This window comes from Podarcis gaigeae (genome assembly GCF_964106915.1).
Source record: "Podarcis gaigeae genome assembly, chromosome: 5".
Taxonomy (NCBI): domain Eukaryota; kingdom Metazoa; phylum Chordata; class Lepidosauria; order Squamata; family Lacertidae; genus Podarcis; species Podarcis gaigeae.
In genome coordinates, this window is record NC_139681.1 from 30,030,289 (window position 1) to 30,043,077 (window position 12,789).

Below are 12,789 nucleotides of genomic sequence, written 5' to 3' on the forward strand. Positions count from 1 at the left end.
TTTTTCTAGTGGATTCCTCAAATAAGTATCCGATTAATGCTGAAATTGCTGGCTCAGAAACATTTAATAAAGAACAGGACTTAAGCAAGAAAAATATTTAATCTTGTTTCTCCAGTTCTCCTGGCTAAAAAAAAATAGCAACTTAGGGTTCTCCCACATTATTTACCAGAACAGAAACCTCTAGAAGAGAAAAGCAGATTTAGGAAGCCTGTTTTTTGAATGTGTGTGAACATTTGTCATGGTGGCACCCCAGTTAGAATGCCTACCTCCAATAAGGTCAACCAGAACAAACAATACTGACATTTCAGCAACATGTTAAGACCTCTCAGTTTGCCTGGTCCTCTTCACAATGCTAGTATAGGTATGTTGCTGTAACAAGGAACTGTGTTTAGCTTCGTGTTATGTTTTGTACTTGATTCTATGGTTGTTTTATCTGTTGTTTACATTTTTATTTTTGTATTTATTGTTAACTGATTTAGGTTTGCTTTTAACTTACACTAACCATATGATGAAGGGCAGGAAAAAAATTAATAATAATAATAATACTGTCGTCGTAGCCTCAATTTTTGTATATAACCTCCACCAATTTGTTGGCATTGTCACAAAGAGTTAATTTGTTTTCCGCCCATTTTCTGTAGAATATATCAACTTCCAAACTACACAACCACAATCTCAATCTTTGTTTGCAAACCCCCCTGTAATGAGAATGTCACAGCAGTGCAGAAATCTCCACCATCAAAGATTAAATAATTCAGGAAGAACTGGAAGTCATTCAAACATTTCTACTCTTCAATTGTACTTGAAAAGCTTGTCACAATGAATAACTGTGATCCCCACAACGTTAAGCTCATTTGGAAGCTCTTGTTTCTCTAAATCAAAATATATTTTTGCTGGGATCATGCATTTTATAAGCAAATGGATCCTTCAAATTCTTCAAAGCAATAAGAATAAAATACAACAAATCTTTAATCATGATACCTAGAGTGGGTATCATCTTTTTAACTATAGGGTCATTGCCTTCTGCACCCAGGACATGCAGATGGAGAATTATAAAATAGCACAGGAAAAAATATCATAATCCACCTTAGACCCTATTCTTGATGTAATACAGGATAGTAGAGGACTTGCTCTGACTAGTAATTCCAGGCAGCTCACTACCCACCTCTCAATGTGAGGAAGGTGTTTGAGATCCCTGGCACACAGAGTATCATAGTTGACAGCTGTAATATTAAACTGAAACATGTAAAACTCAGCATCCCCGTTTCAATAGCAGGATCCAGTCTGTTTGTTCACCTTGTGCATTTATCTTCAATATTACTGTATATATTTTCTGCTAGGAATCATGTTGTGTAATAAAACTGTACAGCCATGAGACAAGAGGAGATTAAATGAGCCCTAAGAGAACTGTTGGAAGGCAGCCTTGTGTCCCTTAATCTGATGCTATTGTCTCTTCTTATTGTCAGCCCATGGTATGCATTTCTAATTTTGGATTCTCTCCACTATACATCTATGGATACAGCATGTCTCAATTTAGGCACTGTTTTAAAGCATTTTCATAGAGCTTTGTGTTCTTAGAGTGTATTTTGTTTTGCAGATTTTAGCATCTACTCTTAATACTTCAAGTCTAGACCATTAATTCTGACTTAGAAGAACATCCTAGGGCTAATGCAAATGAATCCTGGGTGCATGGCAGCTCCTGAAAATTTGATTGCTCAGTGGCTCCTGGCAATCAAATTTTAAGCAGCTACAATGCTCAGCAAGTCATTATAATGAAATGTAATGAAAAATTGCAGCACAAATGCAAAGTGTAGCTTCTTGTTTGATTCAGGCAGCCTTCTTCTGTGAAAGGGATTCATATTTTTTATTTATTTCATATGTATTATGTTCTAAGCTTTTCATATACCAGCTACTTCAAAGACAAAGGAACTGACAGCAGAACTTCATTTATTCAAATAATACTCCAGGCATCATTCAAAATAGAAGTATGGGTAAATTACATTAAACTAGGTTACAGAAACATGGGAATATGAGAGACCTGAATTTTCTGATAACTGGGAATGAACAACAGTGAGGGGGGTTCTATACTTACATCACATACAATGAACCCACAGGGTCCCCTTAATCTTGCACAATTCATCTACTCTCTCTAAAAGGATGTGACTATGTTAAGAAATAAACGAAACTGCTTGCCTAGAAAAGGTGCATGAAATATTTGGAGTCTCCATTTCTCATATATATAGTTCTCACATCCTGAAAATGGATATTTTACACTGTTCTGCACATGTCCAATTATCCCCTGGATCAGGCACAGGTTTATAAGTGGAACAGAGTATTGTTGCTAAAATTCCACATACTCATTGCAAACAAACAAAAATCTTCCAAACATGCTGCAATCTACTGTCCAATCAAGAGCAGCTAGCCTTATTATGGAAGCATGCAACTTAGGAATCCATAGAAAGTTACTTTTTTCTAGATACAGACAATCTGTTCAACCAGCCCAGGGATGGATAATCTTTTTCAGGGTAAGAGCTGCATGTCAGATGGATGTGGTAATTCTTCTTATTTTTTAAATACCTGGGCAGGTATCACAGGCTCCACAGAATCATAGCAGTGGACCTGCGGTAGTGGCCAGTGTAAATTATAGGGCTTCTCCATACAAATGTTCAAAAAAGGAATTGTATTGTTGCTATACGTATCCTAGCTGGAGAAGGCATGGAGCCTAGCTGTGAAGAGATAACCATGCTTCCATTTATTTTACAGCCTTTGCTTGTAAACAATACCGTACATCAAGATGATGATGCAGCAGCAACAAGTGGTGGTATTTATATATATTTTACTTGGAGCTGATCTACTAAAAATAATTACTCTTAATAAAAAAACAGTCCAGTAGCACCTTATAGACCAACTAAGTTTTTCTGGTATAAGCTTTCAGATATGAAGAAGTGTGCTTCCACATGAAAGCTTATACCAGAACAAACTTAGATGGTCTATAAGGTGCTACTGAACAATTTTTTATTTTTTATTATTTTTATTTTGACTGTGTCAGACCAACACGGCTACCTTCCTGAATCTATAATTACTCTTACTTAGTCATTAATTTCAGTTGGTCTCCTCTGGGTAAAACTTGGCTGAATGTCACCTTGCAGCTCCTAAAATGGAAGTGTCAGATGGAACCTCCTGGGTATTGCCTTAATCTCTGGAACATCTTTTTTTTAAAAAAAAAACAAAAACAAAACCCAAGATGGGTTGAGAGTTCCCTATTCTGTGGTAATACTCCATAGGAGCACACAGGCATTTCATTCCTTTAAAAGACAGAATGAAAGGTGGGAATATACAAGTTCACACAATGGTGTCCACATCTGTGAATACAGTGGTACCTCTGGTTGCGAACGGGATCCGTTCCGGTGGCCCGTTCGCAACCTGAAAAGAATGCAACCCGCATCTGCGCACGCGCAGGTCGCAATTCGCCGCTTCTGTGCTTGCGTGTGACGTCATTTTGCGCGTCTGCGCATGTGCGAGCGATGAAACCCGGAAGTAACCCTTTCCGGTACTTCTGGGTCGCCGCAGAACGCAACCTGAAAATGCACAACCTGAAGCAAACGTAACATGAGGTATGACTGTAGTTGTATCTTTGCCATTACAGAAAATAATCAGTAAGTAACTATGGCATTCATTCAGCCACATTAACAATACATGTTCTATCTGGGTGAAGAATCCCATTTTCCCAATTTGAATATGACGAATATTCAATAGAGGAAGGATACCTGGATTCTGTGCAACAAATAACTGAAATAATTGTACTAGAAATAATCACACATTTTTCTCTGTTTACCCATCTTCCTTTCCTGTTTTCCCTATTGTTTTCATCTTATTAAATTCATATATATTGTAGATATCTCTCTATAGCTATGATAAAATACTGAAAGCACTAAATGATCAATAAAGCTTGGGGGGGGGGGGACCTGAGAGAACACATAGCGTCAATAGTTTGTAAACCTGAAAAGAAAGTAAAAGAATATCATGTCTCAACATGAATACCATTAGCTACTCAAGAAAACTCATTCCCAAATTGTCTTCTGAATAAGAGTAAGATATCTATCTGTTCAACACAGAGGTTATGTTTCCAAATCAAACACTGGATGAAGTAGTTCTGTCTAGTAGCGTTGCTGGTATTTGTTTTATCTCTTTACTGCCAGTAACATCCACTATAGTAGTGGTTCAATCAAAAGTCTACCTCCAACATCTAAGCATTGTCTTTTCAGAATACATTATAAACGTTTCAGATTTGTGAATCTAAGACTTTCCGCTACTGAACACTGGCCCCTTAAGATCACTCATGACATACTGCTATTTTTAAAAGTAAGCACATGTACCAGGAAAATGTTTACAGAATAATAATCACAGATATCTTATTTCTAATGTTCTGAGAAAACAAGAAGGCTAAAAAAAATAAATTACTTACCATCTCCTTTTCTGTTGACTTTTGCAAAAATGGCACCATAGAGCACCGTGGGTTAAGGTCGACTTTGTACATATACAACATATTAAGTATTATTCTGAAAATCAGCAGTATATAAATACCTTTCAGAAAACTTTGACTAAGCTTTATTTTCAAAGTACTACTCAGTAGACACCAATAACTATTGGACTACCTTCATATAAGCAGCAGTGCAGAAAACAGTTGACAAATAGCAAGAGTGGGTAGAGTAAAACATTCACTTACATTATTCATGTACTCTGAAAGAAGATCTTGGAGGGCTTGGCGAATAGCATTGCACTCCGTGATAATGCGCTCACGGTGAATATCACGTGTGCAAGAAGAATCTGCTAACAAAGCAGCACCACTGATAATTCCTTCTAAACGCTTTTCTAGCGATGGCCTTATTTTGTCTTCCTTCACAGTAAGAGGATCCAAGACAACCAGATTCTATAGGGAAAGATAAAAAGGGGGCAATAAGAAGAATACTCATGCTCACACTGGTCTTCTTGAACACATAGCTGGAATGCATATATCATATCCCCAGTGTAACCATCCTACTGTTTGAATCTTGAGAATCTTCATCTCTGAAGGACAGCCAGAAATTCAAAGCAAAGTTGTACATTTATATGGTTCTCAAGCAAAGATCTTGTCCATTGGGTACATTACAATACATGCAACAGATGGCTGCAAAATGCCCATTGGCAGACAACCAGGGCAGACCAATTGAATTATCTGTTTATGCGCTGGCCAGGGCCAGCCCACAGCAAGGTGAGGTGACTGCCTCAGGTGGCAGGATCCGCCGGGGCAGCAGATCCTGATGTCAATTTTTCTTCCTCCCCTGTTCCTGATGTAGCTCTTCCCTAACCCTTTCTTCTCTAGCAGGGAGGGGAGGTGCCATTTTGTTGTCCACCTCAGATGTCAGAATGTCTTGAGCGCTAGTTACCTTAGAAAACCTGGAGTGTCAGTGCATATAATATGCATATAATATGTGAGATTTGCTCAGATTTTTAGCAGAATGGGGTGGGGTGGGGGTGTAATAATCCACTTCTCATCAATAGCAAGATAGGTATTAGCTCAACACTGAGATTTATTTATTTTTAAGCCCATCCCTACTCACACCCTGTCTCTTCTCTCCCTTGAATGACCCTGTGTCATTCAAACCCCATGGCCCACAGAGCAGTTATTGCTGAATGAAGTATAATAAATGTGACAGCACAATCTGATTTCTCCTGCATATAAAGAATTAGATTACTATAGGCAGAGGTTTTCAACTTTTTTGAGTCCACAGCTCTGACCCCTCCATTTTCTTCCAATAAATGTTGCTCTTGCTGCAAGGGGAAATTCAGGAGTTCTCCTGCCACTATTCCATGCATTTAAGTGATCCTGAGCCCTCTCAATAAGGCAAGACATATGCAAATAAATGTTGGTGATCTACTGCTTGGGATTTGAGGGTTAAGTGTTTGAAGAAAAAAATTAATGAAATGGATTGTGCATTCTGTAAAGTGAGGTTTGTTTAACTAGAAAATTTTGAATGAATACATCAAGATTCTCTCTGTGTGTATGAAATTCCTTTATCTGAAAATGGAATAATGTTGCTTTGTTTATCCAAAAGCATTATCAATTTCATAATATCTAATTTAAGCAAATCACTTTCCTAACTCACGATAATGGCAACAGACATTAGAAATTCATCAAACTATTAATTTCTTTCTTTGTTTTTCTTTTTGCAGCACCCTCTTCTCACAGCAGGGTGAGTCTGCCTGATTGCAAAGGGAAATCACACATGAGAGAGAACTCTTCTGGGAGTCTTTTTCTAACTACAATACGAATTCATGAAAATTAGCAGTATTTATTTAATTAAGCAAGAAATATCTTTTTCTGTGACTTCTTTCAGAGAGGAAAATTAAGGAACTGCGGCAACGAAAGCTTAATTTAGGGTTGTGTGGGGTATTTTGAGGAACTATGTACTATAATGAAAACAAACACATTTGTAGAAATGTCTGAATGAACAAACTAAATTTTAAAATGCTGGGCCAGCTCCTGCACCTGGTTGGCCTTGTGAGTGAGGCCCACCCCACCTGGAATGTCCAGTGTGGCCAGAGGTGGGTGGTACCAGCTGCCCATCCACTCCCCTGTCCACACAAGAATATGACGGCCTCCCAGGACCCACTGTAACTTTATGGAGACAGAGAAAGCTATATTTAAACTCTGACTTTTTTTTCATATAATCTAACTTTCCATTTTGATGTGATCAAATGGGTCACCTTCCACACAGTTGTTCCTTAGTGGATTCTGACCAAACATCAGCATCAATGAACCCAAATCTATGAGAAGAGTGCATTCATCTTCTAAAGAGATGGCTGTCAGTGGGTTGAGAGGCAAAAGAATTAGAGTAACTTTAGAAGGTTTCGGCATTTCAAAAGTTTGAGAAACATCAGCATGGGTCAAATCTTTCTCTTAAAAAAACCTAGACTTAAGAAACTGCTCTCAGCAAATATGTACCGAGAGGCTTGTGTTAAAGTTTTATTCAAAATGACTGTCATCTGAAACAACCAGCAGCTAAAGTGGTATAGGAAGATAAAACTAAAAAGCTGAAATGAGCAGGCTTTTCTATATCCATCAAATATCTTATTTCCATCAAATATCTTAAGCTAGCAAAATCTCAAGAATATTATAACCAAGACACTGCTACAAGGTACATCAAATCATTAAGCTCCATTAACAAATTATTAAATAATTACATTTGCCCACTCTAATGTACAGAGTTTGTGGATGAGATTTTGCAGGTTGTCCCAACTTTAGATTTCAGTATATATGTTGCTATTATTTTTCAAAGAATTGATCTACATCATATGCTTATGCCCTGCTTCCTTACTCTGGATTGTGAATGCAGATTGACATTCCAAAGAGAAAGCATTCCTATTAGAGATACTGCCAAGGCCCGTCCTTCAACCATAATTGTTGATCTGTGATTTGCAGTCTGAGTCCTTTCACTTGCAATTCTAATGTTCCAATCGGAGGGATTGATAATTTTGGTAGAGCTAGGCAATCCATTAAAAACCATACTGACAAAGTGAAGGAGAACAGAGAAAATGGGTGGTATTCAACTATTTTTAAAAAAACTAGGCCCACTGAAATTAATGAACATGACTAAGTTAGGTCAATTAATTTCTGTGGGTCTACTGTGAGTAAAAGTAGACCACCCAATGTTTTTTTTAAAAAAATATTCAAAATTCTCAACTTACTTAAAAATAATAATAATTATATGTAGTATGACCAAATGCTGCAGTGGTGATCATCTTAGGTACATAAATTCATTTTATATTAGTTCACCTGGGCATCCATAATTTCAACACAAGAAAATGATGTTTGATTCATGATATGGTGTTTTAATTCTTACTACAACTTCTATCTCTATGTTTCCTTCATTAAAAAAAAAGAACTGAGGGTGGAGGAAGACTGAAGATAAAGAGCCATCTTATTATCCAATTGAGCTTACCAACAGAAATCTGATATGTGCTGGGCAACTTGCATTGATGAGTTTAAAAGGAGCAGTAACGAAATCAATACAAATGAGTGAGCATTTGCAGTAGACAGATCTGATCAAACAGATTTTTTAATCTGTCCTGCCTGAGTGCTTCATGCGTTTTGCTCCTGTAGAATTAATGGTGTGGTAAGAAGATATTAGATTTAAATGGAATGCTTAGCTACAGACTTTTCCACCAAGTTTCCAGTTTTATACATCATCTGAAATACTCGTAACAGCGCCACTCTAACTTGGTTTCACTTTAGATTAGAGACATCGACAAAACTCTCTCTCCGAAAAGAAACTGGAGGGGGCCTCCTTAACATCCTCCTCAAAGAAAATATTAGCTTTTTTAAGCCCCTGAATTCTTCGCCATTTTTGACTGAAGTCTAAGCTGGAGAAGGATTGCCACCTTGGACCCCAACAAGGTTTTTCTCCCTGTCCTATAGAAGCTAATGGAGTGGCTCTGCTCCATTAGCTTGCAAGGAGTGAGGACTCTACAGAGTCCACCTTAAGGGTCACTCCTGCACCCACAAGTCCCCCCCCAAAAAAAAAACCCCAATGCAATTTAATGAACTGTCTTAACTCCATTAGCTTGCTTTGGGGGTGGAAAAACCCCCAAAGGTAGGGGGAGAACCAGCCACTGAGGATAAGTAGGGGGTTTCTCCCTCACACCGCCTCCGCTTTTTGCCACTGCAGCATCTTTTCCCATACACCCACAGGAATTAATGGCACCATTTGTTCCTGTGGGGCTGGGAAGGCAACAAAACAGAGGCCAAATCCTGAGGTAGTGGGAGATGGCCACACACTCCTTTAGTCCTACAAGTATATTTGTCCTGCCCCCATTAGAACCACCTCATCTGATTTCACAGACAAGGAAGCTGCTACAGGTGAATCAGGAACCATATGTCCAGGTCCTTTGTACAGGGGATCGAGAAAGAACTGTCTATCTGTCATTCCTTTCCCTCTGCTTCAGATGGCTATGATGCCATTTCTCAAGAGATGCTGGAGGTAACTGGGACACTGCTGGAGCTAGGAGGTGCCACAAGGTCTTCAAGTTATCAGGGTCTTCATCACAGAAGTAGTCTTCTTGGCTCAGGCCTATGAATTATCTCATCTTACCTCCTGGTCCACACATTGATATCTCCACATATGTCATTTGAATAGGGCTATGAACATACAAAACAGCTATGATTCCCAAGAACATGCTCAACTTTTTAAAATTGTCGTAGGAAGAGCTATGGTATAGCCATGCTTCCCTAAGATGGCTGACTAAATCAACACATTGCAAGCGTTTCTAGACCTGTTGAAGTCGCCCTCTTACACAGCTAGCTGGAATGCAGTACAGTAACTGACCATCTAATGGGGGATTTAAGTTTCAGTTATTACACATTTAGTATTATACTTTTTATTACAGTCACAACTATATCGTATTGTTAGAATGTTTTGTAAGCCTAAAGCTTTGGGAAGTATTCAGACTCACTTCAGCTTTTGCCCAAGTATAAATCCTAACTTCCCATACTGTATATGAATGATATTAAGAAAGCTTCCAGACAGTACTTGTTGAGTAAGCTCTTTCAAATATTTCCAGACTATAAACATTTAATGAGATTGGCTCCCAACAGACTGTTTACTACATCCATTTATTTCATTGTACTTTATTTATAATGCAGAAGATAGAGCAAAGGTTGTTTCAGGTTCTTATCCAATGCCATTTCCCCATAAATAAAGAAAAATGAAACAATTTAATTCTCAAACATTCGTAAAAGGTTAGATACTCAATAAATTTTGCTTTAACTCACTCAGCCTAAGGTACCATTTGCACTACTTGTGTTAAAGAAATATAGAAAAAGTCTATGAACAAGAAGACATTTAACAATATAATCTAAGCCCATTATCCATAAATGTATATATGGGTGCTCTGCGTATACACAGAGGCAGCCCCCCAACTCCTTGAACACCTCCCCCTCAAACAAAGCACACCATTAAGGATAGTGACCTGTTGCTAGAAGTAGGTTCCCTCCCTCCACAATATGTGAGAAGCATATTTTAATATATTTAGTATATTTTAACTTGCATTGTGCAAAAATGATCATGTATCGCCCCATAAATACATATTTCAAAATGCAGCAGCCTATTAATTGGCTGGAGCTGGTTGTTGGGAGACTATAATACCCATGCAGAAAGAACTATATTGGCTCCAATTTGTTCTGACGCACAATTCAAAATATTAGTTTTGATCTTTAAAGCCCTAAATGATCTTGATCTAGAATGGCCCAAGAATTGCCTCCTCCTATTTGAACATGCCTCCATGCTCTAAAATGGGTCACCAAAAAGGTCCCTCCTCCAAATGCCATCTCTTTCTGAGCTCATACTGATGTGGGCAAGAGGAAAGTCTTTCAAACAGTGACACCTTCTTTGTAGACCCCTTTGCCCAAGAAAGCCCAGTAGTGTAGCTTCATTTTCACATTTAGGGGAAAATATATATGAAAACTTTTATTATTCAGAGCATTTTTGGAGAAATTGTTGTGAAATAGTAAGAAGGTGTGAGATGAACTTGCTACTGTGAATTTTTGAGATATCTATCTGTTGCCATTATGTCACCTTTTGTTGCTTTTAGTTTTAAAGATTGGGATTTAACTGGGTAGTTCATTGTCTTGATGTTTAATTGTCAATTTATTGCTGTTTTCATGGAGCCCTGTAGAGACATTTGTCATTTGTAAAATTAGTCAATGGGCTCTATCAATGCTATAGTACTGGGGTACCTATTGTGATACCCACCAGATGTTGTGGACTACAAGTCCCATCACTCCTTGAGGCGGATGGTCCACATTGGCTATCCCCTGCTTTAGTAGATACCATGTTTACATCTGATACCTAGGTTGCAGGTCACAATCACTCACCAAAACAAATCAGCCAGGCTGGAAGCGTGTCTGAGAACTGCTATGAAACTGTTCACACATAGGTCAGTAAGATTTGGTTTTCTGGTATGCTACTTTCCACAAGCACATCATTTAAAATAAATTAGGCCATTTTACAGAGTGTGCTACAGTGCTACACATTCACCTACCTCAAATTCATCAAGGGCACTTCCAAGAGTAGCAGACTGTGATGTCGACTGAACCTTTTGATTTCCAATTCCTTGAGAAGCATTGGAAATGACATCAAGAGCATTCTGTATTTCATTACAAACAGAGTCCTTGCTGGCTGCAAGAGATGAAATGTCTGAATGTTCCAAACAAGCAGAGCAAATTGAATGGAGAAGAGATGAATTTTCCTTCAGAGAAGCACGTGCTGCTGCAATGTCATCACGTTGATTGTTGGATTTTAAATCCTGTCAGGAAAATCATACATATGGGGATTATTACTATTATTATTTCAACTTAAATACTGGCAAGCAGTGTAGCAACACATTATTTCAATTTGTTCTGTATCCAAGAAAGAAAGAAAGAAAGAAAGAAAGAAAGAAAGAAAGAAAGAAAGAAAGAGAAAAATTCAATAAAGATTTATTAACTGTGTATTCTCCGGCAGCATGTTTTGCTGCTCATTTATAACATGCCTAGGATGAAATGGAAAGAAATGAATTCTAGCTCAGGAGGAAAGAAATATTTTTGTGTTTGTTTGTTTTTCAGAGTGCCTGGAATAGTTCAGTCCACAGTAATTGTTCACTGCCCTTAAGAACACATGAACTGCCTTTCTGGATCACGTAGCCTGAATATCTTCTCCAGCTAGCTGCCCACCAGGATTTCCCAAGTAGGGCATGGCAGAGCGGAAAATAGCCACCTCCTATTGCTTGCATGCAGTATCTGACAATCAGAGTTCACCTCCACAGCAGCCCTCTCTAACCCCTATGCTGTAGGAGCCAAAAGCTGCAGAAGACAACAGCCCTTTAAAAGCACAGGCAGATCTGACGAAGGTCTCAGGCTTGTCCACCTTGCTGAAGCGACAGCCTTCCTTGTGAGAGAACATGCTATCACAATGCTCTGTCAAAGATGCTGCTTCTGACCTGTTGAAGCCAGACCCTACAGGATCTGCCTTGATCTGACCTTACTAGACATGACTTTGTCTTACTTGACCTAATTTCACTGCATATGACTCTACCTTACTTTCCCTTACACTCTACTTCCAGTAGGTGCCACTGTTCTGTTCCACTTCCCTTGTGAGCCTGGAGACAGCCCAAACAGGACAATAATTTATTTTAAATGGTCTTAAGAAATGGAAATGTTTTAACTGTGGTTGAATTAGTGTTGCACACAGGCCCCATATCCTGATCCAACCACATCATTAAAGAATATACTGTATCAGCCCAGCAACAGACAGGAGACTCTTTTTCAATAGCAACTCAAAATACTAAATGTTTAGTAGAAGGAGGAACAATGAATTTGTTTGTCCATGATGATATAATTTTACAGTTTCCAGTAGTATGCATTTGGATACCACATTGAATGTAACACCATAAAGTGTTTGTTGTTGTTTTTTAAATGCAATAAACAGAATCAGTAGGAATATAATCAGAAGCTACAGGTCATGGCTTCAAGTTTCTCATTTCAAAGAACAATCATAAGCACAACAGAAGTATTTTCATGAAAGTTCTGCATGTTTCAGGTAATGCATATGGGTTAATGAGTATGCAAACAATGCAACACAATCCAATGCTATATTCTGCCCAGTCAAGGAAATATATTAATTTTTCACTGGAAGTACTTGTCACTATGTAAAGAACAGAATTATTTATAGCACTTTTTGAGTGTTCAAAGTTCTTCACAAACCTATTAATCCAGAC

General features: G+C 38.2%; 1 protein-coding gene across 3 annotated transcripts in view; it reads right to left on the reverse strand.

Annotated features, from left to right (window-relative positions):
* The window catches only part of CTNNA3 (catenin alpha 3), a 540,285-nt gene that overhangs the window by 439,422 nt on the left and 88,074 nt on the right, over positions 1–12,789 (reverse strand). For all 3 annotated transcript variants that reach the window (XR_014564644.1, XM_083740309.1, XM_083740310.1), the window contains 2 exons: positions 11,077–11,340; positions 4,724–4,927 (listed from right to left, as the gene is read on the reverse strand). Coding sequence is in view for 2 of the 3 variants with exons in the window: in XM_083740309.1 (XP_083596435.1) it covers positions 4,724–4,927; positions 11,077–11,340 (468 nt within the window). In the remaining variant the exon portion in view is untranslated. The remainder of the gene's footprint in view (positions 1–4,723; positions 4,928–11,076; positions 11,341–12,789) is intronic.